At 48.5% G+C, this 27,995-nt stretch overlaps 1 protein-coding gene across 4 annotated transcripts; it reads right to left on the reverse strand.

The window, feature by feature from the left end:
• ILRUN (inflammation and lipid regulator with UBA-like and NBR1-like domains) lies at nucleotides 1-27,905 on the reverse strand. Of its 4 annotated transcripts, none has more exons than XM_071450410.1 (5): nucleotides 27,640-27,901; nucleotides 16,046-16,200; nucleotides 12,674-12,871; nucleotides 10,782-11,110; nucleotides 1-3,374 (listed from the first exon to the last, which is right to left on the reverse strand). In XM_071450410.1, exons 1-5 carry the CDS (start codon nucleotides 27,795-27,797, stop codon nucleotides 3,339-3,341), a joined length of 876 nt encoding a protein of 291 aa, XP_071306511.1. In that variant the 5' UTR covers nucleotides 27,798-27,901; the 3' UTR covers nucleotides 1-3,338. The 4 variants fall into 4 exon arrangements, with proteins under 4 accessions (XP_071306511.1, XP_071306513.1, XP_071306509.1 ...); XM_071450412.1 differs by lacking the exon at nucleotides 1-3,374 and adding an exon at nucleotides 6,298-6,491 and having other exon boundaries at nucleotides 27,640-27,904; XM_071450408.1 differs by lacking the exon at nucleotides 1-3,374 and adding an exon at nucleotides 6,506-6,629 and having other exon boundaries at nucleotides 27,640-27,905.
• Nucleotides 27,906-27,995: the final 90 nt, after the last annotated feature.

Genomic DNA, 27,995 nt, shown 5'->3' on the forward strand with positions numbered 1-27,995 from the left:
TTTATACATTAAGGAAAAAGCTTCCTTTATTTTCACCCCCAATGTGCTATCATAGGACTTCTCCCAGACTCAGAGAGGCAACACACCATCCCGTGCTACACATGCACTGCCCCGGCGAGCACAGACAGGCTGGGAACCACCCACGCACTCACACACGGAAAAAATGAAACACAACAGAAACCCAGACGTGGGACAGCGTGCATTTCCACCCACACCACTGCTCTCTGACTGCACGACTCTGCCCCAGCTCCCAAACCTTGGCAGGGTTCGTATCCAGCACTCCTGAGGTGGGGGCAGAAGATTCCCACCCTCTCACCCCCTCCCATGGCACTGCCACTTTGGGGCCAGTCCCAGGGACATCCTGCTCCAGTTTGCCAAGGCTGGGAGGTGACACTGCCTCAGCTGTGTTAGTGACAGGGTCCAAGTGGCTCTTGCTTACCACAGGGACCCACTTAGAGGCCATCAGAGATGTTCTACATTACCCTTTCCCTTATGGGAGCTGATACAAACTGCAGTGTCACGAGGTCACCTGGGCAGAACTTGGCCAAATTCATCTCAATCTCCCCATTAAAAGTTGGACACCTGAAGCACGAGCAATCTGAGGGCCAGCTGCAACACCAAACTCCAAGAAATCAGGAGATAAAACCACCTTTGGCCTCAGTGAAACAGTTTTTACTCGAGGAAAAACACAGAGATAGAGCAACCCGTTTTAAACATCCTTGCAGTGCCAGAGCAGGGGCCACAACCCTGGCCCCAAAGATCCCTCAGCTGCCTGGGCAGAGCAGGATGTGAGCAGCAAGAGCTGCAGATGTCAGAGCCCTGCCTTTCCTCACAGCCTGCAACGTGCACCCCTTGTCACCAGGACACCACAGACTGCAAACGCGTGTGCCTTCAGAGTGGGAAAGCACATGGCTACTTGGGGCACATGCAGGTTTTGGTTTTTCAAGACAAGGGAAACAAATTCAGCCTTAGGAAGAGCACAGGAACACGAGTGTGGCAGCCAGGGGACACAGGAGGAGCACACGTGCCTGGGAGCAGAAAGCCAGCGTGGGGGTATCCGAGTGCAAGGGTCTCCCAGGTGCCTCTGTGACACCAGGCAAAGGTCACAGCACCAGCTCTAACTCTCAGACTCAGACCTTGATTTCCCCTCCCTTCCACTATGCAGCTGACACAAGGAGCCAATAAAGATAAGGAATCACCTCGTCACTTGAACCAAGAGCTGTCTCCAGGGGTTCAGTGCCCTCAGAAGGGGAGCAGCAGTGCTGCAGGTGTGATGTTCATTTCCTCAGAGGGGCTTGTGAGCCACCTGTGAGGAAAGGAGGGAGTGAGCAGATTCCACCTGCCCACACCACACTGTGGGGCTGCAATCACCCCCCAGATCAATGCTCAGATCTAATACTCAGAACTAATCCAAGGCAAAATGTTGTTAGAGAACAAGAATTAAAGCTTTCAAGAAACAGCACCTTCAGCAGGTTCACTCCAATCCCAACACTTGCCCAGATCCAGGGAACAGCCAGGTGCTCACCAGACTGCAAGTGCAAGTGTCAGGCAGTTCAAATCCTGTGGGGCCACTTCTATGCAGGCAGTTTCTGACCTTATACTTGTTTCTAACAGATTTCTGAAGGGAGATTTCAGCTGATAGTGATCTGGAACAACTGAACCTCTGAAATACGAACAAAATCCACGGCCCAATCCTTCCTCTGTTGGACACAAGAACTCCCACTGGCCCCATGAGGTCCATCCATGTGCACCCAGGTACCAGTCCTTCGTAGCTGCAATGAAGGATTCCCCCATTCCAAACCAGCCACAAAAACAAAAGCAGCCAAGAGCAGCAAGGGCAAAGCCATGCAGTGTGCAGCTCTGACACAGGGAAAAGCCTTCACTGGGCAGATCTGGAAGAAGGTAAAGGGAGCTTTGCATATTCCTGTGTCTTTGGCAGATGGCTGTTCCAGCCTGGTTCTTTTGGGCAGGATGGTGCTGCAGGGCTCACTCCCCTCTGTTTGTGGGGTCAGCATTTCAGGATAAATTCACCACAGTGCCTGAGACCAAGCTGCATCCCCTCACACTGCATTTTGCAGTCCAGAACGGGAGGAGAACATGCTGGAGGAACAGCAGAGCAGCCCAAATCTTCTGCAATCCCTCCCCTAACGTGAGCCCACTCAGAGCCTCAGTGCAGCCCCAAGCCCAGATGACAAAGGCAGAAGAAGAGGAGGTGACAGTGGGATCCAGCTGGGGGTGTCAACTCCTGCTCTGTGCTCCAGAACACACGGATCAGCCTCTAAGCTACACCTCAGCACAGGAGAAACAAATGCAAACTTATGCTCTGAAAGAGAGAGGGGAGACTCCAAATGAAAAGGACAGGATGTCTGTGAAGCTTTGCAACTATCAGCAGGTGAATTACAGCTACAGAGATTCCTCTTGGCACACAGCTCCAGGCACAGCTACTGCACACGAGAGTGAACAAAAAGGGATTTTTAACTGCTAACCACACAGGACAGCTCAGGAACTTGAATAAATCAGTTTCTTATCAACATGGGTGTGTATTTGTGTACTTCATGTACAAGAGGGAAGGGAGATGAGCCCTCCTATCCCAGAAGTCCCAGTGTCTCCCTCTCCAATTCTGATACCAAGACCTGTCCATAACGTGGCTCCCAACGACACGCAGGACAACTTAAAAGCAACACCCAAACCAAAAGGAAAAGAGGAAATAAAAGAATAAAAAGTTGGTAACTAAAACCAGCAGATGCTGTTAAAAACGCAGTGCTGGGTGCAGACCCAACCTGGCATTAAAAAAGCCTGACAGAAGCAGTCCCTGCACAAACCCCAGCAGGTGCTGAGCCAGTCCTGTTCAGCAGCAAACCAGGACACTCTGGGAAAATGCACGCTGTCCCTTAGGAAAAAAAACCAAAAAAAAAAAGAACAAGAAACAAACAGAAATTAAACATTTGCTCAAACTACAACCGCTCTGTAGGCAAAATATTCTTTTTTTAAAGATGGCTTTTAAATTTTCATTTTTAAACTTCTTTTTAAGCTACCTAATTACATGTGAAGATGATTTCTAAAAACCCATAGTGTTGGTGTCTCTTCTTCCTCATAGCATTTACACCACTCTGAAATCCAGCAGTCACACATGCATACTCAGGTTTTGGATTTTCCTCTGGAAACAGCTAAGTCTTAAGTTACTGGGCTTTTGTTTTTTCTTCTTTTCCAGAACACGGAGGCAGAGAAGGGGGGTCCACGCTGTGTCTGTCTGCCACATGAATCCCCCTCCCTTCCCCCAAAAGTCAGCTTTTTCTTAAATTCTCCTCTTGTCGATACCCGTTTTGTGTTTTTGTGTTTTAAGACTGTCCGAAGTGATAAGGACCGTGGAAACCCTGAAAGAAAGTTGGAGACATAATCAATTTTCAACAGGCAAGAAACAAAATGCTCAGTGCTCAGCTCCAAAGAGTGCCCAGCCCAGCCCAGGGCTTCCCACCAACCCCACTGTGGCTCCGAGGACACTCTGAAAGCACACGCTCCAGGGTTGGCTTCCCCAGAGAGGGCAGATGCCACCACTTACCTCTGTCAGGTGTTTTTTAGGCCAAGGCCACAAAATAACTTGTGTTTTCTACACCAACATTTCCTATAGATGCTATAACACCTGCAGGCCCAGCCCCTGCAGCCTCCCCAGTCTGTCCCACAGACGTGGGGCTGTAACTGGGTAAGAGGCTATGCCAGGAAAAAACCCAAAGAAAAAAAAAATCTACATTCCCACAAGTGCCATGTGTGCCTCCTCAAGTGACAATGCACATTTTCCTCCAGTGAATCAACCAGAGCATTTACCAAAACCCCCAAAATGCTTCCTAGAGAATCCATTTCCCTCCTTTACATCCTGAAGTGAGTCACTAAATGTCAGATGTAGTCACAGGTCTCAAATTAACAGGAACTCCTTTTGTAACTTCTATTGTCAGATCAGTTATCTGGGGTTTCATCAGGAAGCAGAAGAAAGACCAACAGGCAGCAAGGGATGCCCCAGCTCACAGCAGATGAAGTTTGTCAGTACAACCCCCACACAAACCCAGACAGACACTGAGGTCAAGAGGGAGATGAGGGAGAAAAACTTGTTGTACCTCATGGCAGAGCTGGAAGATCATTATGCAAATGCTTCTAAACACAGTCCAGCTCTTCCCAGCACACTCTGGGTAAGGCAGTGAGAGCCCAAACCATTCCTGTTCTGGCTGAATGGGAAGCTCTGACCTCAGTTTTCATCACTCTGACTTTAACAGGGCAAATTTCCTAAGAAATACCATTTCCTTCTTGTTCTACAACTTCAAAGCCCCCTCACTGCAGGAGCCAGGGCTGTGGAGCCATGAGTAGGAACATGGACTGTGTAAAGACTCAGTGTCACTGGCAAAGCCCAGGCTGGAGAGCTCTGCTGCAGATCTGACTGGGAAGGAAGGGCCGTGAACAGTCTGTAATCTTGCCACAGCTGGAGAGAAAAAGTTCATTCTTGGGGATATAATCAGGTGGTAAATACAAGCAAATGGCAAAATGAAGCAGCTCTCAGCAGCTTTCAGAATCCAACCAAGAGGAGGATCAGCAGACAATTAACCAGGACATCTCCTGAACTGCGTGGGAAGTATGAAAGACTGGGAACGTGGAAATTGCTGTTTGCAGACAGAAATACATGCAAGTGATGGAAAAACAAACACATTTCTACCCCAGGAATATGCTGCAGTGCCAGTTTGTAAGGCTTTTCAAAAGAGAACAGCCAGCAGATTCCAGCATGACAGTTCACCTGAGGAAGGAGATGCTCCCATCAAAATCCAGAGATTGAGAAATCCAACATTTCCAAAAATACACTCACTGAAACGGGGAAGAGGAGAAGCAGGAGAGAAACATTAAGATGGTGCATAAAAAAGGACAGAGGAAAAGCAATGTATAGACAGGATCCCAAGCAGTCTCACCTCACAGGGATTAAGCTTTTGTGCTTAGCACTCAGCAGAAGGAAAACAGGATTTGCTGCTGATTTCCTGCACAGACACATTTGCCAGAATTTGCTTCATCTTTGAGTTACCTGCACACAAGGCTTTGTTTGAGGCACTGCCTGGTGAGCTGAGGAGGGGTTTAACCACCCCCTGCCCCTCTGCTGGGACCACCCTTACCCTGTGTCACCTCATGGAGGATGCCAGAGGCAAAACAAACTTGCTTGCTGTAATTTGAGGGTTCCACAGGCATCCCCCTGTTGTGTAAGGAACTGCCAGTCACTCTCAGTTTGACACCAGAGCAGCTCATTTGTGCTTTTGGATGCAGAGACCCTGTGAAGTCACTGTGAGCTGGTTTGCAGGGAAACCCTCTGGATCTCCACAGAATGGTTTCTGGAGCACCTAATTTAAAGCTATGGAATTATGCAAACTGTGTCAGTTAAACCCAGAGTTTAGCTCAGCACCAGAGATTCCTCAGCATGTGCAGCTCTGCAGCACCTGCCACCCTGCACTGAACACCTGCCACCCAGGAATGAGCTCCCCTGGCAATGCCATGACCATGGTCAGCTCCTCCCGACACAAGGAATTTCACCATGGAAAAGCCCCAAATCTTTCCTTTTGGAATTGCCACTCTTCACTGCATTGCACCTATCTGAGATTCATTACTGAACATGAGAACTTGGCAAAATTGAACCCCACTTGCATCTTTAAGCTGAGTGAGAGCTGCTTTAGTGCAGACCTGTGCAGGTGACTCCACCTCCCCTGTCCCATGACATTTAGTCACCATGCACAATGTAAGGGTTTGATACCAGAAAACTTCAATTACTGCTGCAATGCAAATACCAAACCTCTGTATGAGATTTTCAAGCCTAATTATCCCCTCCATGCAACATTTTACATCACAAACATGCAAAAATAATTCTGCAGATAATTGCAGTTTTTCCAAGTTGTTTCAATGGAAGGATTATTCCCAGTATTTTTGGTGCCTTCCCATCTATCCTCCAAGTGGGATCACTGTCTTTATGAAAAGCTCAGCTGCAGCTTTGCAAACTTGCTTTCAGTTCTTCCAGAATGTTCCCCAGAAGTAACTGCTCACTGGCTGGTGGGAGCACTGGCTCTTCACACAGAGCAGTGTGTGAAAGCACAGGACTGTGATTTTCCAAGCATGACAACTACTGGTATAAATTATCATTTGACTCGTGCCTCTAGAAAGGAAGTGAGATGTTTTGTGAATTAAAACCCTTTGTGAATACTGAGCTCTGCAAACCGAGGTACCTGTGCTGGGAACAAAGCGAGGATTAAGTGAATCTTTCACAAACCATCACACACAGGCTTTCAGACAGCTCTTTATTTCACCTCTGTGACTGAGTCACCAGCAATGCAGGTACACTTCCAGGGACAGGAGGTGGATGCACAGCAATACAGGAGTCTCCCAGTGGGCACTGACAGTGGCCCCAGCCCAGGCTGCAGGTCCCCATCCCCTCAGGCCGCTCCTACCCCGCGCTGCTCCAGCCTCGGTTACGTAAACTGAGCACAAACAGAGAACAAAGCATCCAGCACTTGTGTTTTATTCCATGCATGCTGTGCAAACATGGCGTGGCTGGGAGACCACCAGGAAGTTCAGGACCTTCTGGGAGCAGGCACTGGCAGGGCTGGGTCAGGTGCCTGTGGGTGAGGAGGGGCAGGGCTCAGGTACCTGAGTTCCCATGCACAACTCCCTGATGTGCTGCTGGGATAAACAACAGGCAACTCTGCTGGGCTGCAGTGGAGCAAAGTTAGGCTAAAACCAGATTATCTGGCACTTCCCACAGTCTGGAAGGACATGGATTTCACGGATGAGCTGACATGCAGCACCCAAACCACCAATGTCTCTCACTAGAGAGGGAAACCAGCTCATGCCAGGCTGCAGTGCTGTGGGAGCTCCAAGTCCAACCTTCTCCCACTGTGTCTAAATGGATGGAACCACACGGTGACCAGCCCAGAGTGAAGCCCAGACACCAGGATGGAAGGGGCTTCAAAACATTTTTGGGGCATCATCCTCATGCATAAAGACAGTCTGATGCCCGGTTTCCAGTAAAAGTATTTCTGTCTATAGTTTACAGAGGTACTCCAAAAATCTGCAAATTGGAGGACCTGGTTTGGGAGAAGCATGGCTTTAGAAGCAGCAACAACATTTAAGCTCAAAGAGGGGAAGCCAGTTCAAGGCTCCAAGGACACAGGGTTGGTTTCCCCTTATGTACAGAAAGCTGCCAAGTAGCTCAACTCCACACAGAACACAGGGAGATGGGGAGCATAAACACAGCAGGAAAAAAGGAGTTCAGATTTTAAAGCTGTGAACTCCAAATATGTTTCTATTTCACTGGGCTTTGAAGAGCAGCACAAGCAATGACCAGGACAGCCAGGCACCATTTGCTTAGGTGGGGAGGATGCTCAGTGTCCTGTCTGGGCAAATCTTTGCAGAATCACAACCTCCAGGTGCAGTTTTCTGCATGACATAGAGAGAAGTGATTCCTCATTTCATCTGGGCAGCAGGTTCAGATACAGATCTGTGGATTTTATACAGAGATGTTAAGTACAATCTAAGTGTCAGGATATGGCTATTCATTTCTGATCTTCTCAAACATGGAAATGTGTACACTTCTTTCCTCAGTTAAGCAATTAAACTCTAATTCCCAGGCACTGTAAGACTGGATCTTGGGCTTTTAATGGAAAAGCCAGTCACAAGAGAGCAGCAGTGACTGTGCAGGGTTGCTATGAGACAGGAGTAAATAGGAGAAAGCTGTATCAGCCTCAGATCTCTGGAGAATCCAGAGAAAGTGACTGCCAGAGAATAAAGTATCTGTGCATGGGGATTTCTGGGCATCCTATCCTGCACTTAGGCACATCTTTACATCTAAGAACATGCAAAAACTCCACTGGGAACAGATTTAACAACAACATGCTTCAAGCAAAGCCCTGGCAGACCCTGGCCTGCAGCCTCCCCACAATGAGTGTGGATGGTGGGCAGGGGGCCCCAGGGAGGTGGGTGCCATAGCAGGAATAAAGGGCACGGAGCTTGCTCCAACCATGCCACAGGTTTCATCTTACCCACTTACAGGGAATTCTGTGTCTGGTTTTGTTTGTTTTTCCCCAGGACACCCAAACCACCCACTCTGCTGTGTATAAAAGCATTTTGAATGTTTCCAGGTGTGAAGTGCTGCTGTACTTGTCTAACCCAGCAGCAGATGGCACGTTGGTGTTGCCACGATCCTGACTCCAATGGGGAGCTCTGGAGGACAAGTCACACCTGCTCAGTGCACCAGAGGGAGAATTAATTCCGACAAGGTCTGGCAGCTTCGAGAATGTTTTACACCTGCAGATGCCAGAAACTGCTCCTTTTATCTCAAAGATTTCATGGTCTCATGCACTGCATGACTGGGTGTCCCCAGTGTCTGTCAGCAGAGGAAGCCTCCACAGGCAGCTGAGAAATATTTAAAGGTTTATTTTACTTCTAAATACAGGACACAGGCTCTTCTCAACACTTTAACTAAACCTGAACCATCTCCTTCACTCACCAAAGGGCCTGGGGATTCCCTCCCTCTTCTAGGTACATGAAAAGAGACAAAAATATCAGAGATCCTGCCCAAGATAAATAAAATCCAGGAATTCTTGGAGTCTGTGCCACTGCCTAAGCAACCCACAGTGCTCTTCTGTCTGCTCTAGAACCTGAAATAAAGCCTTTCACATCAGTATTCAGTCACAGGGCAGCAAGTCCCAATGCAGTAGTTTTCCTTCTCCTCTGCAGCAGCAGAGTACAGGTCAGATCCCCTGGGGATGTGGAGAAGATGGGCCAGGTAGAGCTTTTCCCAACAGGAACTGGAGCTCCATCTGTTCCTCAGGTAATTCAATACTCCTGACATCACCTCTAATAACCCCTTTGCTGCTCCAGCAGCATCTCCAGCTGGGTACACCATGCACACAAAGGGGAAAAAATCAAACAAAACTGCATCTCCTTTTCCCAGAGGCCTGGTCAGGGAATGGGGTGAATGTCCATCTGACCATTTCAAACCAGACCAGGCATCTGGGATGTCCAACTCCCTCAAACTTGTTTACTACAGAACCAGTATCGTACCAATATGAATATTGGATCTGTGGCAGAAAACTTCCTGCTCTGGGCAGGATGGGCAAGGCTGGAACAGGACTCAGATCTTCAGACCTACCAGAACAGCCTCCAAAGGATAAAATAATTTGTCTTAGTATGTCACAAACAAAAGAACTGCAGTAGAGAAAAAAAAACACCCAAAAATCAAGTAGCTTTTCCATATCCCCCACCCCCAAGCAAAAAAGGGACTATAAAGTTGTCCCTTCTGAAGCCAGCAAACAAAATGTCTGCTTTAATCTCAGACAATCCACCTCAAATCCACCCAAGAACAGTCTGTAAATACAAAAAGAAACAAATAAGAAACAACCCCAAAAGAAGGAAAAAGGGGAGGAAAGGTCACCTGCCCTACATTTGGTGTTAGGTTATAAACACCCCCGTTTTCTCAGAGCACGGAGCTCTGGGTTACCAGCTAAACCAGCTCACTCCAACCTTGTGACACCTCTCAGCTGGTGCTTCACTCTCCTGCTGGCTTCTCTCCCACAGCACAGCTGCTCCTTGCCAGGGGCTCTGGTTCCTCATACCCACGTTCTCTCAAGGCAGTCCCAGCCCAGCCCCTGGGGGAGCACCATGACCCCAGCATGCAGCCACTACAGCAGCAACTCTCAGCACTGCCACTTCAGGTGGTGTTTCACCAGCAGCTCATCACTTCCCAAGCCATCCACTCCACTGCTATGAGCAGGGCCTGGCAAGCAGGAGCCAGCCCAGAGATGGTGTTTGGGACCACTAAGGGGGGGCAGTCAGGCTCACCCCACACATGCCAGCCATAAAAAATGCACTGAGGTAAAGGTCACTAAAACAGGATCCACTGGCACAGGACAGGCAGGTCATCCAGGGAGGAACTAAAGTGCTGTAGGTGAACTAACATTAGGGCTTTATTAAGTCATTCAGCAACCAAGTGTTATTGTCCTACACAGCCTGCTCAAAGTACAGTAAAGCATTTTTAAAGGATTTAAAAAATCAAACTAGTTTGACATACGACAGTACACACCTACACATACTGCTGCATTAACAGGTGGATTCTGAATTGTAAATAATCCTGCAATTCATTTTTCACACACAAGCAAATAAAAACAGTCAAAATATCACTCAGACTCATATAGCATCCACCAAGCAAGCTTTTGAGAGCGATTTAAAGTAAAGATAATTTAAAAGTCACCTACAATTATGAACAAGACAAGGACACAGACAGGAACGGTCCTTTGATTGACTGTTCCTGCAGGCAGCTTCTGCGATCAAATGGTGTGCTCTGGAGTCTCCCCACACCAGCTAAAAAGAAGTTATCTGGCTAATGTGAAGTTTGAGGGTGTGGTTATTTGTTGTCTGTTCAAAATTATGTCAAACTCAGGACACATCTAGAGAGATATTTTGACTTATTTGCACACGCAACTGGAGCAGGCTCCAGCCACTTGCAGTTACAGCACCCAAACAAGGTTATATAAATTTTAAGAAGGACTTGAAGCAAAAACAAAAAGGTGGATCTGGTAGAGTCTATCAGAGGCAAAAAATATTTTAATATAACATGAGGACTTGGCAGAGTCAGACAGTCAAATTCAGAACCTTCCTTAGCAGGTCTGGCAGAAGCAGAAGGAAAGGGCTTTGCAGTTTGGAAGGAAGAGCAATTACACACCTGCCAGGCTCCTCCCCTACCCGTTCTCCTGCTCGCCCAGGGCACCTACCTTACTGTACGTCACTACCGACAAGTTGTTCGAGTGACTGCTGGGGGAGAGATTTACAGAGTTTTGTGACAGTCCATTCTGATCTTGTTCGATTTGGTCAGGAGCAGGCCCCCATGTGTTTTTGCTGATTGTGCCTAGCTCGGAACCCCCAGGGTCTTTTAGGTTGTTTTCATCTGGTTGCCTGTTCTTCTGTGGAGAGGCGAATGGGTTAAAGTTTCCTTCTACCTTGCGATGCGGCTGCGTGTTGAACTCTGTTTCAAAGGATGACAGCTGCTGTGTGACACCCAGAAGTCCTCCAACTTCCACGCTGAGGATCACCCAGATGACATCTGTGGAAAGATACACGTTTGGGTTGTCACTAGATAGGAGTTTATGAAGAAAGGGCCAGAAAGAGCAAATGAGTTCCATCCTTTACACTAGCAAGAAAAGGATTTATTGCTTAAAGCACATTTTTACAAAGCCTCAGCAGTACTGGTTCCAGTGCCCCCCAGTTTAACAGGCCTGGGATCAGCAGTTTGAATTTTAGGAGCCAATTGAGGACAGTGGGATTCTACACCTTAGGGGCACACGACTTGCTTAGGGAACTCCACACCCTGCTAGGGCCAGGACCCCTACTACACACCACTAACTCCCCCCGTGCACAACTCCCCTCACTGAAAACTGTACAGACACCCTCACTGAGCCCTGCATTCACACACCACTCATCCTTGTACACACATATACCATTGGATTGTACTGCACAACCACCACTGACCCCCTGTACACACAACCACCACTGACCACCCTGCACACACAACCACCACTGACCCCCTGCACAGCCCCATCCCCGTCCCCCCAAAGGCGGCTCTGGAGCGGCCCCGCAGCGCCCTCTGCCGCTCTCTCACGGCCTTGCGGCCCAGGTCCCGCCCCGGGTGGCACCGCCGGGCCCCCGCCCCAAAACGGGACGAACGTCCGGGCCCCGGGATCGCCTGGGGGCAGCCCCCAGCAAAGCCACCAGCTTGGCTGCAGGGCAAGAGTCACTCGAACTCAGAGCTCGGCAGCCAAAGGGGTTCAATCTTCAGGTCGTGTTCTGGCCAAAGTGACAACTTCTGGCAATGCAGGGACAGCTCCCTTTGTCCAGGGCTGGGAACCCTCTGGAAACCCTGGGAAACCCTCGGCTTTGTGAGCATACAGGACCAGCAACACAAACTGGACAGGCTGTCCCACCTGCATGGGGAAATCCCTCAGGGACACACTGTGTCCCCTCCAGACAATGAGGAGCTGCGTGGCAGTGCCAGCACTGCCAACCCCCTCCTTCTGGCACTGGTATTTTTGCCTCCATGTGCCAACACCGCTCACTCAAACCCTGAAACTTGGGATACTCCCAGCTGCCAACAGAGACACAAAGATGTTCTCAGTGTAAACTAAAGCTGGCAGAAAAGGGAGGGAAGGCTGCACTGAAGGCAGATGTTTGAGGCCCAGGCTGAAGCACCAGGCAAAATAGCCAAATGTGCTCTTTAAACAGAGAAATAGCTCACAGGGGATACACTAGATCACTGCGTTAAACCCTGGGCATTAACTTCTCACATGAGGCTTTCACCACTATTTTATGCTCATATACAGTTCACAGAGTCAAGCAATGGAAAACTGGGAAAGAATCTCAACAAGGACCGACCAGGAAAGAGTCTCCATGAGAGCTGTGCACATCCCTTTGTTTTCCAGAGTTTTATGTAATCTGTAATTTGTTCCAGTGCTTAGAAAACACTGACCAAGACAACAAAGCAGCTCTCTTGATGTTTTCCTCCACTCTGTGTTGTGTATTTAAGCCCAGGGCTGGCAGACCTCTGCCCTCTGCTCCATTTTGTGTCTGTGGTGCCCCCAGTGGGGCCGTGGGCAGGGAAGGGGCTGCTCACCTCCGTAGTAGAGTCCCGTGGCAGTGCACATCCGCCACTGTCCCTGATACATCCCGGCGGTGCTGGGGCTGCACATCTGCACACTGACATCAGCCATCTCCTGCGGCTCCAGGGACCTCACCATCACCATGTTCACGTGGCCAAACTGGTCTCCACCGACATACTTCAGGCAAACCCCTGGGGGCCACGCCTCCGTCCCTGGGATTAGACAGGACAGGGAATTACTGACAGCGCACCAGGAAAAGCTCTGCATGTTTGTGTAAGACTGGTTGAAACATGCTTGTTAAAACAGTTGTGCAATTGTTGGATGGTCAAAGGGAACCAAGATACATAGGACACAGCAGCAGTGGATGCTGAGGAAACCTGGTTTTCAGAGCAGGCTTAACTGGTGCATTTAGGGACCAGCAGAACAATTCCTATTTGAGTAATCTCTACGTCTTTGTTACACAAAAAAATTCTCAAAGTCACAGTGTAACAGCTTAAAAAACCCCAAAAAACCCCTTAACCTATACACACCTCCCCTTCCCCAAGGCCAGAGGCAGAGACAAGGGCAGGGCTGTGTTGTGTGCTCCTATTTCTGCCTCCCTTCATAAAGCTCCTGAACCATGCCACATCAAATACCTGTTATTTATACAAAGTGTTGGCAACGTGTCCTTTCAGGGATTCATTTATTTCTAAGCCTGTTAGGAGTCTCAAGAGGAACTCATAGTTTGAGCTGTAACTGAAGTGCCAGCACTATTTCCTAAAGGGATTTATTTCTCTCCTTGCACCAACCCTTTTCTCAGGCTTGTGCAAAGGTGGCAAGAAGGGCTGTGAACACACAATTTATCTGTGGAGATCCATGTTTAGACTGCAGACACCAGGACTGACAGCGTGACCTGGCAATCAGAGAGACAGAAAACAGCTCCTGTGTGCAGGCACCGCTGCCAAAGATAACAAGTGCTGGGGCAGACAGAAAGAAAAAGCCTCTCTTCTGAGACTCATGAAAAATCAGTTTAGCACAATTTTCTTCTGCTTCTTCCCCAGTCATGTCACATGACTCAGCCAAGGACTGAGAACACCTCCTGCTCAGCTGAGGCTGACGGAAATGGCTACGGAAAGCCTGAACCACCATGAAGCCTGGAACTGCTCCGTCTGGTCCGAGGCGAGCGCACTGGAGGCTGCTCTGACCTCACATCACCTCGAGGAGCATCCTTTGCAACAGCTTGCCTGCTAATTTAATCCCTGTGGATACTCCAGTGAAGACAGAGCAAGGACTGATTTTCTTGTCAAGTCCTTATTTTGGAATTCCCAGCCTCGCAGGGAGAGCAGGATGTGCACGAGTGCAGCGGGATGCTCAGTGTGGGGGATGTACCAGTACAGCTGGAAAGGTGCTGAGAGAGCAGGGCTCTGAAAGAGGAGCTGGGTGTCTGGCTGACCTCAGCCTGGGGCATGGGGCACTTGAGCATGAAGCCTCATCTGCAGAGGTTGGCAGCCCAGCAACATGGTTTAGTTTAAATTATTTATGTGATTTTTATCAGGTTTAATGGCTTTAGGCTTGCAAGGTGCCTAGAACGCTGCAACTGATAAGCCTCATAAAATGAAATTATGATTATGTCATTCTATTTCAGTACACTCATCTCTCAGGAGATGATAAATTGCAGAGAGTGTCCTGCAGAGCCAGCAGCAGCTGGGGGCAGAGTGGGGAGAGGAAGCCAGGCCGTTAAACCCTGCTGCTCTTTCAGCAATGGTTCTAATACAAACTGCTCCTTTGGCAGACAAGGCAGCACCATCCTGCAGGTACCAGAGCAGGGCATTGCTTTTTACTGACACACATGAGAACCTGACTGAACTGAGCTCACAGCTCACACGCCTCAAACTGACAATCTCTGAGCTCTGCCTGTCACACTCATCAGACCTGCAACGCTCCGGTGACACACGCCTCAGGTATTTTGTGTTCTAGAACTGAAGTCATGTAATCAAGGACTCCTGTAGAGCTGTTAAAAACCTTGGCTCTGCTTCAGTTATCTGCCTAACAAGTAGATATTATCTGGAAACATTACAGCCCTTTGATACTATACCTTAATTAAACCAAAGAATGGTTTTCAAATGCTGCAGTGCTCCTCACACTGCACAGTCATAACCAGCATGTGAAGCTGCACTTCACTAACCCTCGGCAGAGTGGTTGTACCAAGGCCTGGCCTCCAGCACCACTGTTAGGGCATGGATGGATGGTCTGACAAGCCAGGTTCAAACCACACAGAGGCCAAAACAGGAAATCCTAAATCAAGATGAGCTCCTGTCCCCCATTTTAGAAAGCCAGGGATTTCAGAAGGTGAAACATTCTAAAAACAATGAAACATCCCCTGAACTAGGATCCTAAATTAAGGCTGAATTTGCATCCAGGAAATGGCACATCAGAGGAACAAGGAAGGGAGGAGTCAGCCCAAGATAGAGGTGTAGTCATAACACACACAAATTGAGATACTAAGAGTGGAGAAACAAGACCTATCACACTTACTAGATTTGTAACAGATGTATTTGGGACAGTTATAAAAAAATTGCCAGTCAACTTTTCACAGGACTGGAGTTCAAGCAAGTTCCATGTTTCACCCTTCCATTGTACTTTCAAACAGAAGGAGGCAGAAAAAGTACACTGAAATATCAAATCCTTCCTCTAGAACACATTCTCTAGAAATCAGTGTTCTTAAACACGCTAATGAAATACTCTTAGACTTTTAGTGTGGTTTTAGTGTGGATATTCTGTCCAAGTACTGCAGCAATTCACAAGCAGAAATACTGAGAGAGCTGAACCTGATGACTCCCAGCACCAAACCTTGGTGTGAGATTGTTCTCCCCACACAAGTACAAGCAGGTCAATTAAATTCAGACACAGTTTTAAATGTTCATGCAACATCCCCTCGCTGCACTGCTTGAGGACAAGGGCTTCCTTCACATCCATGGATCTCATTTTCCTCTCTGACTGCATCCCACCGGATCAGGCACTGGGAATGCACTTTGCCCAGCCTCACTTCCTGGATCCCAGGCACTGCTTTGACTTATTTCAAACTGGAATGTGGTCTCTCCAGCCCTGCATCCTCTCACAACATGAAAAGGCAATTCTGCCCAAAGTGGACCTGCCACATGACCCTTGTGTCACTGCCTCTACAAGTTTCCTAGAGTTTGTTTGTGTGGTGGCACAAGGAACAAGAATGGTGACCTGACCAAGCTGCCCATCCCACCACAAAATGTTTGTGCCAACCCAGGAAGGGAACTTGCATGGGCTGGCAGCACCTCAGGGTGGCTCCAGCCCAGGTGAGTGCACACAAGCTTCCTGCCTCAAGGCACCATCCCTCCCATTGGATCCCAGCACCTGCAGCTAAAAGGCCTCACCTGTATTCTGTATCCTCCATGTTTTTGTAAACTGGGTATCAGGAGGGATGGACTCTCCTTCACCTATGGTGACATCTTCCACAAATGACATGGAGGGGACATTGATATTTGGACTCTCAAAATCATAGTAGGCTCCAATGGCAGCTTGTAAATTCCTGAAAAGGAAAAAAAGCACATTACAACCTGAAGTATATTGGGTCAGGCCCTTTGCACAGGTCATATGTCATCCTAAACAGGTCAGCAAAAATATCCAGACTGTAATAACTCTGCTGCTCATGTGTTTTTAAAAGCTTTTATCTCTATTACATATGGATTCTTTAAGATAACAGAGCTCAAAATACGGCACTTCTTCTTGCCAGGGACACTGGCTTAGATCTCTTTTCTACTCTGCTTCTACTTTCCCTGGAAACTTTGGAACTTCAGAAGTCTTGGAGGCCTCTACTCCAACAGTTCTTTATGAACTTGCTGAACAGTTCAGGTGACACCAAGAGAAGAGCTATGTCACAAACACTGGGCAATTTCTTCACACCAGCCTTGTTACCTCAGCTAATTTCAAAAGGACCAACCAAACCTCTCCATTTTATTTTGGCACACAAGGTTCAAAAGGAGCACAAGAGGAGCAAAACATGAAGATAACTCTCAGGGCCAAAGGGCACCAGTAGCTACAGATAATAACTCCAGTTTTTGAAACACAGCATCAGGTACAAACTGTTTATTTATCAATAAAGTGCCTGTTCAGCTCTCGGTAGTCACAACTTGCAGCAACTTACAAACCACCTGAGTCAAAAGTTCTCACTGAATAAAGATAAATGACAGTGCAAGTCTGTGATATATTAAGGACATTCAGAAAGCCACAATGCTATTGATTCCTGAGCCATGGTGTAGCTACAACTCATGATAATTAATGTGAGAAGAAGAACAGGCAGGCAGGAAGAGGATTCATGAGCCTTAGCTCAGTTCCACGATATACTATTAAGTCATTATGTAAGTGTTTGGCAAGTAACGTAATTCCTCTGTTTATACATGTCTGAGAGGTTATGGCCCTGATTTACATGTTGTGAGTGGGTGCTGTGAAAATGGAGATGAGTAAAATCTCCCCAAACGCAATGGGCATAACAAGTGCTTTTTTTATTCATGACTGCAGAAATCTGTGTTGCTTTTCTAAGCAGGATAGAAAAAAAACCCCAAAACCAAGACTTCAGGAACTGGGAACCACCACCTAAAACCAAAGCCCTGCAGGAGCTGCTCTGTGTGGGCACAGTGACATATTGAGGGGCTGGATAGTGGTGGGGTGTCATGTGTCCGAGTCAGACAGCCAAGGTGAAAGCAAGAGAAACATTTGCAGCGTGACCCTGAGCAAGAGCAAACACAGGGCTTTGTGGGGCTGCTTGCCAGCTGGAAAGAGGCTTGAAACAGTGAGTAAAGAAACTGCCTCCTGTTCAATTCCTACAGTGTTCATGGCAAAAAACATTCAAATCAGACACATTCTGGATAAAATCTGAACTGCATGGTGTCATTTTCTCCTCACAGAAAACTCAGGGGACCCAAAGTGCAGCAGCTGACTGGGGGGCAACAGCAAGGGGGTAGAGCTGCAGTGGGGGCACTGGGAGAGGACCCAAAGAGCCCCATCAGTTTTGCAATCAATCCATCCATCCCAGCACCAGCAGCCAGCAGATAATCACTGTGTGAGTCACAGGAGTTGCTGACATTCTGCTAAGGAGGCACTGGAGGAATGTCCTGCACAACATGGCCACAGGGATAGATCAGCAATTCAGCAGCCCCAGCGTCACAGCCAGACCTTTGCCATCCGTGCTGAGCGGACTTTGGTCCAACACAGGAGCCACCGGTCCCGTGCTGTGGCCACAACTCTGAATTCCAGAGCAGAAACCATTATTCAGCCTGAGGCGTTTTCTACTCAGGAGTGTCAGGGCTCTAATCCCGCCAGCTCAGTCAAATGCTGCAGGAAGGGGCCATGTCACATTAGCCAGTAAACAGAGACAAATGCTCAGTTTTACGTCACCAACCGCCTGTTGCTTATACACTGCACAAGATTTACATAACTCACACCAGGGCTGTGCCAAGAGACTCCTGCTCGCTCACCCAGCTAACACCATGAGCTGGAGCTTAGTTTGCACCAGGATTTCTTCCTGTAGTACAGCAATCCAAGGCAAAAGGTATTGTAGGAGATACAAAAGACAGCAATGCAGCTCTTTCTCTCCTAATCCACTACTACATAACTACATTTTCAGATGGACCACAACACCTTGTGAGCGATCGTTCTGGAGTCAGTGGTACTGACATTTTATTGACACTGAGAGGAAAAAATAAAAGCTCTGAGGGGCATATTTCTACTGCAACTCTTTGCAAGGCAGCCTGGCTGTGTTTGTTTGCTGGGCTGCAAACAGGCCTCAGAAGGTAGTGGGCTATTTGTGCACACAGGCCTGGGGCCAGCACTCCCATCCCGGGGTCATATTTCAGTGCGCTTTGCCATTGGGAAACAACAACACTCCTCTGCAGCATCGAGTTAAAAACTAACTAAAGAACAACACATGCTGGAAGCACAAATGGATTTGCCCCATTTGTGATCAAATATTCCCAAACCCACCTCCCCACTCCCACCGGATGATCTGTGTGATGGGGGATGTTTGGGGTGAGCCCTTCCATGTGTTTCAACGCCTCTTGGACTTCCCAGTAGAGAACTAAAAAGAAGCTTCCAGAAATTGAAGAGAAATTCACAGTGGCAAAAGCCAAAGTCAGGATGACAAAGCAAATCTGCCTTGAGTTCACGTTCTTTGACACAGACAACCCCAGGAGATAGGGACAGAGCAGCTGCACTCTGTGCCAGAGGCACCCCCAGCTCACAGCACCACTGGCTCTGTCCTACTCCTCCCTCAAGAGACAGTGCTCCCGTCCTCCCTGGTCCCAAAAGCCCCAAGATCAGTGCAGAGCAGCACTCTGGGGAAAATGCCACTTGCAGAGGTGAACTCTCTGCAGTCTGGCAATGTGCAGGCAGCTGAACCCAAGCAGCACACCCTGCACTCACCCTTCTGCCAGCCACAGGCACAGCATCAGGGCAGCCCACAACCAAGTGTGACCCTAATGACAGAGATGCCTTAGGGCACACACACTCAAGGCCTTGAGATCAGTCTATTTTTAAATACATATTTGGGGTTTTTTAGGTCTTTGCCTAGCTGTAACTGCATAGCCCCAGCTGCAGACACAGCAGGGACAGTCACAAGGGTCAGCCCTCAGAGGCTCCAGTTATCATCTAAAGGCTTCTGCTCACACATCCCTGCCTGCTTGATTTCACTCCTCAGTGTGACTTACACCACACTACTTACTACCCTCTGCTCTCTGCAATAGGAGATAAATGACTACTATAAACCAAACAACTCTGCACATCCAGCCAGTGTAATTGACATGATTGAGCTCTCCTAATTACAGGGGTGGCCATGCAGCTCTTTCTTCACAGGGCCTCCAGGTCTCAGGCCTTACCTTCCCAAAATTAAGCAATTTTTCCATTTTTAGAGCAGTCCTGGACCAGAGCAGTTTGTAGCCCTGCCACACTTACAGAGCAGGTCTGACAGGATCCAGCTCCCAGGAAAAGCCTGCAGTCACAAGTCACCCCAGTGATGAGGTGAGCCCAGGGCTCAGCACTGTGCTCAATTTTAGCCCTAAGAGCAAGATTCCAGAAAGAGACAGGAGAGAAGGAAGCAAGTACAGGTTGGAGCTCCACATTATCAACCAAATCCACTCTAACTCTGGGTATCCCTCTCCAAGGGCATCCCATATCTCCTGGGCAACAAGTGCTTTTCCCACACAACACCAAAGTGTTCCTTTTCAGATCAATCCTTCTGCTCTGCTGCTTCATTTCAAGCCTCAGGAGCTAAATTACAATAGTCAAGTTAAAACCTTCTCTGCTAATAGCTCTGGTGACATCCCTTAATAACTCTTAAGTGATAGCAAAGAGGTGGCTCATCTTGAGCCCTTCTTTCCTTCCCTGTTTTGTCCAGACAGCCTTTTGTTATGTTAAACCAATATATTTAGCCATTAATTAATTAAAGTAATTCAGTGTTCAAAATTAAAAAGAAACTCTTCCAGATCAGTTCACAAACTCAAGGCCTCCTTACACAACCTTCCTGTCCTGCAAACAACCAACAGCATACAGGTAAATGGAAATTGTCTTTTGATTGCTTGTATCAGACTTTCTTGGGAGACTGAAGACACTGAAGCACAGAGGCTGCTGAGGCCTCAAGCAAAGCAGGGCACAGACCCCAAATCCTTCTGCTCCCCAGAATAAGGAGAATTCTTTCAGCATAGAGAAGTTCAGTATCTTGGAAGAAAAGCAGTACAAGCAGGTGCTTCAAACATACAAGACAAGGGACATTAAAATTTGAACTATAAATGTCACAGGAATCTGCAAGCTTTGTCAAATTACTTGATGAGCAAGCCAAAGACAAAGATGTAATTTTTGTAAAGAACAGATTTTTGGGGGGTAAAAATTCAAATAAAATCACAGCTTAGGTTCAAAATCCAGCCTGCAAATTTCCCTCTCTCTGGCTCTTGCCCATGCCCACAGCACAGCACCCACCATGGCCCACTCCTGGGGAGCACTGCAGGGCTCTGCTTCTGCTGAGCTGTTGGAGAACACAACAGACAGAATGCTCCCTGCAATGGCACCTTCCCTGTGGGATTTCAGATGGAGGCAGCCCTCAGGCCATGCAGGGACAGCCAGCAATATTTCTTATTTAACAAATGGACTTGGTCATTGGAAGGAAGGTGCCAAGGTCTGTCCCCATGGAGGGTGAGAGGAGCAGGCAGGTGCCCTCAGCACTCACAGGGTGCAGTGTTTTGTCATGAGCCAAGCAACTCAGGTGACATCTCCTGGAAATATGCAATGTAGACACTGGGCAGTGCTAAACAGCACAATAAAATCTCCAGCACAGACATGTGATGTAGGACACCTCAGACTCCTTCTGTAACTCAAGTCTCCACCTTCACAGAGCTCCTCTCGCTCTCCAAATGCAGTTTGTAACCAGGCACCACAGCTCCCCATAAGGTGTCTATTGTTAAAAAACACAAATAAGCTGTGCAGCAGATGGACAGTTTCTCACTCCCAAATAATGGAACTTCTCCACATGATACAGGGGGGAGAGACTAAAAATGTATATGGGAGACATCCAAGTGAGGCAACCCCCGTTTGTCTCTTCATTTCCACAATCTAGTTGGATGTGCCTTACCCCAGCTCTTGGGGACCTGGACTGCTGATAATCCAGCCTGGGACATCTCCAACAGCTTCTCTTGCTCCTGAAGCAGGAGATGCCTCACTCCAAGCCTTGGAGAAGGCTGAAGGGGGTGGGGGAAGGAAGAGGCAAGCACATCAGGCTGCAGGGAAGCACTTCTACCTGGAGCTTTCAATTCCAACCTTCAATAGGGATGACACATGGCAATTAAGTGCAAAGTCTCAAGTTGTTTTGAAGGGCTGGAATTTTAATCAGTGAATATCTTTCAGCAGACAGAATTTCAGAAAGCAAAATTACCGTGTCAGTTTTCTTCGTTCTTGACCCCTCTTACACTAAAGTTACACGAAATTCTATGTATGAAGTTGGGAAACTACATCAGATGTTTGATGATGGAAAAGGATCACTGAGAGAAGCTGAAAGCTTTAAGCTGAATTTACACAGCTGAAGGTGGTGGGGGGAAGATCTGACTAATTTAAAGTTTATGTATTTTTTCACATGAAGAGACAGAAAAACATTGCATTATTTTAGTTGAAAGCAGCAGTTCCACATACAAGTGAGGTGTTCTAGGAAGGAGACAGAAACCTGTGGTGACAGAAGCAACCCTGTGTCTGCAGGGGCAGCATGAGGAGAGAAACTGAGAGCCCACAGAGTCCTCAGAACACCAAACCATCAAAGGAACTCGCTTTCCCTGAGCAGCTTTAATGTGCACAGAAACACCAACAGCAGCTGCTGAAACCTTCCTGAGATACCTGCACAGGGCTGAGCACATCACCTGAGCACAGGAAAAGCACCTGAGCACAACCCCTTGCCCAACAGCAGCACCACAAGAATGGTGCTACAAGCAGGAGTCCCCAGAACCATCCTCAGCAGCTGAGCCCTCCCAAAGCAGTTGGTCCCAGCAGCTTTAAGAGGGGGTAAAATATCCTGAGAATGTCCCAGCAGGAGCTGCCACTGAAAACAGGCAACAGCTCTTCCCAGTGGAAAGTCATTGAGAGCTGCCAGTGCACAGGAGATTGTGGAACTGCCAATTCCTCAGTACAAACCATGTTACCAATCTATAATTGTCTGATGAAAGTGAAAGGGGATTAAGCTACAGAAACTGTCTGAGAACAAGTTGGGGCATGTAAGGCAGAGTCCAGCTGGACCAAAATTATATTGTACCCAATCCCCAATTCTGCTACAGTTACCTGCTTATGCTTTCATGCCACAGGCACCAAATTTTTCAATGCTTTGTACCTTAGAGCACAATTATAGCATGTTCCACAGTTATAAATACAATTTCTTCAGAGTCTAGATTTCATTCAAAATAATCAGGTCAAACACTTGAGTTGCTCTGGAGAAGAGGTGTGGGTTTGGAGGTTTTTTTTATGCACTAGATAAAAGCTTCTAAGAAAATATTTTTAAATTGTTTAATTCTGTAATGTTGCTATTTTTAGTAGCATTAGGAGACAGCTGTGGACACAGAGAGGCAGCAGCTTGGGATGGTTCACAGGCACTAAGAGACACCCACAGTGTTTCAAGTGAGCCACAACAGACCAAACAGTTTAAAACCTTTTTTCCCTCCCCACCCAAGGGTGCAAATGACCCTGCACCCACCAGAATCCACAGAGCTCCCCAGACTGTCCTGACATCCTGGTGACAGCACATCAGCAACCACCAGATCTGCTTCTGGGGTGCCACTTCTGCCTGTGAGGACAGCGTGTCACCAACTGGGTTACAGTAAGATGGACATCAAGTCCAAAGCCTCAGCTTCCTTCTTCCCTAATAAAGTTTATCAACACCCCATCAGTGTTTTGAGGCAACCCTTCTCACCAGATTTGGCCCAGCTGGTGACCATAAACAAATATTAACCCAGCCAGAGTCACAGCAAGACACAGATTGCTCACAAACGTGTACTGAGTCACAGAAAGAACACGGGACTCTGGTCTCTGTCACCTGATAAGGATGACGGGAACTCCCACCCACTGCTGTCACTGCCCCATGGATGCTGGGTGAGAACAAAAACCCACAGGCATGCCCAGGGCAGGATGATTTAGTGGCAGAATCAGGTCTGTTTCCTGCCTCCTCCTTGACACGAGGATTCCCCACCAAAGGGAAGGGGGGTCAAAACCCAGCTCGAGGTCTGTGCTGAGCAGTGGGGAACTTTTCCTCACGTTTGTCAGAACGTGGATTCAGTTTGAAGAGCAGCCCAAACATCTGTTCTCAGAGGACACCTGCGTGCTGCAGGTGTCTGCAAACACCTGAGGTTAAAAATCAAGAGCAATGCTGGTGTGAGCCATGTGGGAAACACATCCTATGTGAGTGAATCCCCTTGAATCCCCAGCGTGTTCTGTTAAATTCTGAGAGTCCTGACTTCTCACACAAATATACCTCAAGTATTTCTCTGAGTAGCACCTACACTTCATGTAAGTCAGGGGAAAATCAATTAAACCCCTATTAGCTAAACCATGTCTTTAGAGTCCCAATTAAGTACATCCACTTCTGGGCAATACAGGTGTTTCACTGGAAATAAAGAATTTGAACAGCCCACCCACAGGGATGGAAATGGGAATCTATAAGACAACTGTAGCACACAACTGCCTCACACCTGACATGAGAGAGAACAAGGTTTTACTGCAGATTTCTGCAGTATTTTCAGAGATAAACTTATCTTGATGCAAAACATCACCTAGGGAGTGCTAGTTAAACCATGACACAGCTACAAATTCTAAACAGATGAAAAAACCATGAGGATCTCTAGAAGAGATCTGACAACCTTACAAATAATGACCTTTTCACCTAAAGCTGGATCCAAAAAGCTTTGTTACAATAATGCTTTTTTCCCCCCACACACAATGGAAACCATCATTACCTGACACACTTCAATTAAATATCACACCTACTGCTCTGATAAAAATTCAGCTTTCTAAACAAGAGCTAAAAAGAGAATGTAAAGAAATATTACATGTAAATTATTGAAATATACATTCATTCTTCCAAACTGGGAATCTCTGAGCCAGCTACACTAAAATATGGATTTTAAATCCACCACCATTAGCTACTTCAAACTAATTCACTTTCTCATGGAATTAAAGCAGCTCCAAGCCTCTCACCCACAAAGCTGGCACACACTCCAATTAAAAGAAAATCATTCCATTTTCTTGTCCCAATACAATTTCCACACCAGCTTTAGAGGAATCCAATGACTTTTATGGAGCTGCAGGAGCTCCCTGTGAAGGCCAGCCAAGGCCAAAGGGGCTCAGACCCACTCCTGCCCATCTCACAGATCACTGTGGAGCTGCAGGCAACACGTGGGGCTTCACTGCACCACAAAAACCCTCCCGTGAGCCCCCTCCCTCCCACCTGTGCTGGGGCCCCACATCTGGAGGGGAGGGAGCAGAGCCAAGGTTACCGAGGGAGATTTGATCCTGGATGCAACAGTAGCAAAATGCCCTCCCCACTCCACTGCCCAGGGTTTCCTCCCAAGGAAGAAACGTTTTCAGCACTAAAACAGTTCATTTTTGGTTCTGCTTTTTGAACAAAGAAGTTCACTTTTGATTTTAGGCTGAAAGTGAAAGCTCAGCCTCTCTGATTGGAAAATAAATAACTAAATAGTAAAGCAGGCTGGTGTGTGCTGCTGCTGGGGAATGTACAGCCAGGATCTCAGGAATCAGATTCATGCAGCAAGAAGGCAAGAAGGCAGCACAGAAAACAGACATAACTCTAGGAAAGAGTTTAATAAATACCAGGGAAAGACAAAGGGTTTAACCTGTATTTCCTGCAGTTCAAGGAACAGCCTCTGAAACTTTGGATGCAGATGTTCAACCCAAAACATTTTTGCAGCACTTAATAAAGCCAGCTGGCAGTTCCTTAGCACTGCCCAAGCCTGACAGAGGTCTGAAGGGGCACTGAGCATTCCTGGGAACTGGAAATATGGACACAGACTTGCAGAGACTACTTACAGGTATTTGTCCCCAGTCAGCCACTAATTTTTCCCCCTAGATTGGCCAAACAAGCTATTTAAAAATAATTCCTTAATTCCAGCAGTACTGCTAATTCACTGTAAGTTCCTCTGACCACAATTCCTAATGATGCTGCTGGAAATGGTCTTTGAAAGCACATTAAGCTCTGAGTGTTCCCTACAGTACATGAAAGACACAAAGTGGGGAAGGAACTGTGGGTCTGGAGACAACAGTTATTGCCAAAGAGCAGCTTTCACACCTGGGAACAAGTTCTAGTGAAACTATTTATGTGTTTGTTAATTAACTCACACATAGGACATTGCTACAGAGAACCTGGAACACCCAACACGTGCATTTGTGTCACCCCACCATGAGCTCCCTCACCATTTCCTGCAGGTGAACATCAACCCTGATGCAGAAGGAAGGGATCAGCCCTGAAAGAACGTGCCAGGCCTTTGCCACTTGGAAAAGTGACCTGATAGTCTCATCAAGACAAATTATTCGCATGACATGCTGGTGCCAGAAGGTTCTGACCCTAATCCCGGGCCACACAAGGCAAACCTGGTAGGACACCTGAATCACCTGGGCAGTGTGGATTGCACAGGGCCCCTCAATGACACGGGAAAGGCGCTTCCAGAAGAGGAGCACGTGTCCTGATTGTCCCTGCTGAGGGACAGCGGGGTTAGTGCAGGGTCAGCCCAGCAGGGCCAACGACCCCGTGGCCATGCAGGAAGGGGAGGGAGCTGGGCAGTGGGGCAGGCCCAGGGCATAGCACAGCACCAGGCTGGGGGAGAAGGAGCAGCCCCTGCCAGGCTGAGAACGGGCACTCACACGGGCTCTGAGCCCTCTCAGAGCAGTCCCAGCCCGTGTTTGTTTGCACACATCTCACCACCCCAACAGGCACATGCCCACCCAGCCACAAGACTTACCAAATTGCATTAAAAAACGTGAAAACAGATCTTTACAGAACCAAAATACTGAAGTTGGGAAATTAAGGCTATTTCAACCACTTCAGTCAGTTCTGAGGCTGGATTTGAAATGCTGTTATTTCAAACAAGAATTCAATATTCCTGAATGAAAAAGAGCTGCTTCAGCATAAACCAGGAGCACTCTGGCTACACAGAGCATCTTCAGGAGTAACTTTCAGGGAACTCTGTTCCCTGCTCTCCCCAGAACCCCCAGGATTACAGTGCAGTGTCAGTTTTAGTCATATCACCAACACATGGATGAGCTGGGAAAGCATCTTCTGCTGGAAGCCAACTGTTTTTTCCAAGCAAACTCCTGAACTCCTCGAGACCTTCTTTCATATTGCATCAGCTTACAAAACACAAGGAATTACTTGCTATTCCCCTACTCTTTTTGCAGATGCTTATTTGCCACTAAAATTCAATACGGAGCTGTAGGAGGAAGGAAAAACCAAAACCAAAAAGCCGACAAAGTTGTCTCACTACTGTTTATAAACTCAACAATTCCACACAAGTTTTCCCCCAACTGTTGATATCCTGACCTCCCCTTGGATTTCAAAGTTTTCAAAGGCGAGGTCTCTGGGTTTGATGTTCTACCTCTAAGCAGAACTTAGCTAAGTGATCCCTCTGTTCACCGTGTCTGAAACACACGGCACTCATTTGCTCTCCTGCAGCCCCCACCTTGCAGAACTTTCAGGTGAACACACTTTGGAGATGGGCTGAGAGGGCTCCAAACGAGCCAAACCCCCCGACAGAGAAGAGCAGCTGCTCCACCACATCTTTTTTACAGTTCCCGAGCTCAATGCACCAGAACACTCCTGTGTGCTGTTTTTCACCCTTGTACCGAATATCTCCCCTGTTTTTCTCGAGCTACAGCCTCACTGATAACCCGTGCCTACTTTTTCCTTCGGCAGTGCCACAGAGCCTTTATCAAGACAAACACACACCCGAGAGTCAGAAGATTTAGAGAGACCCTCAGTGCACAGACAGACGCTGAGTTTTTCCCAAACACCCCGGTAACTCTCACACGTGCACCGCGGCTGCTTCCAGGCTCCTCCAGCGCCTTTCTGCCACAATTTCCCTCCCTCTGAAGCTGCCTCAAACTCGGGGCGCCACAGCCCGTCCCCGAACGCAGGCTCACACGCCCCGTGGATCTGTTCGCCACCCCAACAGCTCCGCGGCCCTCGCACCAGCGAGCCCGCACCCCGGTCTGGGGCCGAGAGTCAGCCCCGTCCGCCCCGTCCCGCTCCCGCAGCGCCATGGGAGCCGCCTCCGGCCCGGCCAGGGGACAGAGGGCCCAGCACAAACACCGCCCGTTCCCCCCCGCCCCGCCGCGGCCCTGGGGCGACCGGGCCGGGGGGGGGCCGGGCCCGCGGCCCCTCGGCCCCGCGAGCCCCCTCAGGCCGTCCCGCCCGCCCCCCCCACCCCCGGCCCCGGGCCCGCACCAGTTGGTCATGTCGAGGAAGAAGGCGCAGCCGGCGGGGCTGAGCTGGAAGCCGAGCAGGCGCTGGAACTCGCCGATCAGCACGTCCTTGTCGGTGGTGCCGAGGCAGCTGAACTTCTGCATGAGCTCCGCGTCCAGGTCCACGTCCATGCCCTCCATGGCCGGGGGTCCCGGGGGCTCCGCGGCCGGGCCGGGGCCGCCTCAGCGCCGCGCGCGCGGGGGGGGCGCGCGGGGGCGGGCGGGCGGGCGGAGGGGAGGGGGGAGCGGGGGGGGGAAAAGTGGGTGCGCGCGCCGCCGCCGCCGCCAGCACTGCGCCTGCGCCGCTCCGCCCCACGGCGCGCGGCACGCGACGTCACC

This window comes from Agelaius tricolor, unplaced genomic scaffold (assembly GCF_023055355.1).
Source record: "Agelaius tricolor isolate 1412-34295 unplaced genomic scaffold, bAgeTri1.0.p SCAF_30, whole genome shotgun sequence".
Taxonomy (NCBI): Eukaryota; Metazoa; Chordata; class Aves; order Passeriformes; family Icteridae; genus Agelaius; species Agelaius tricolor.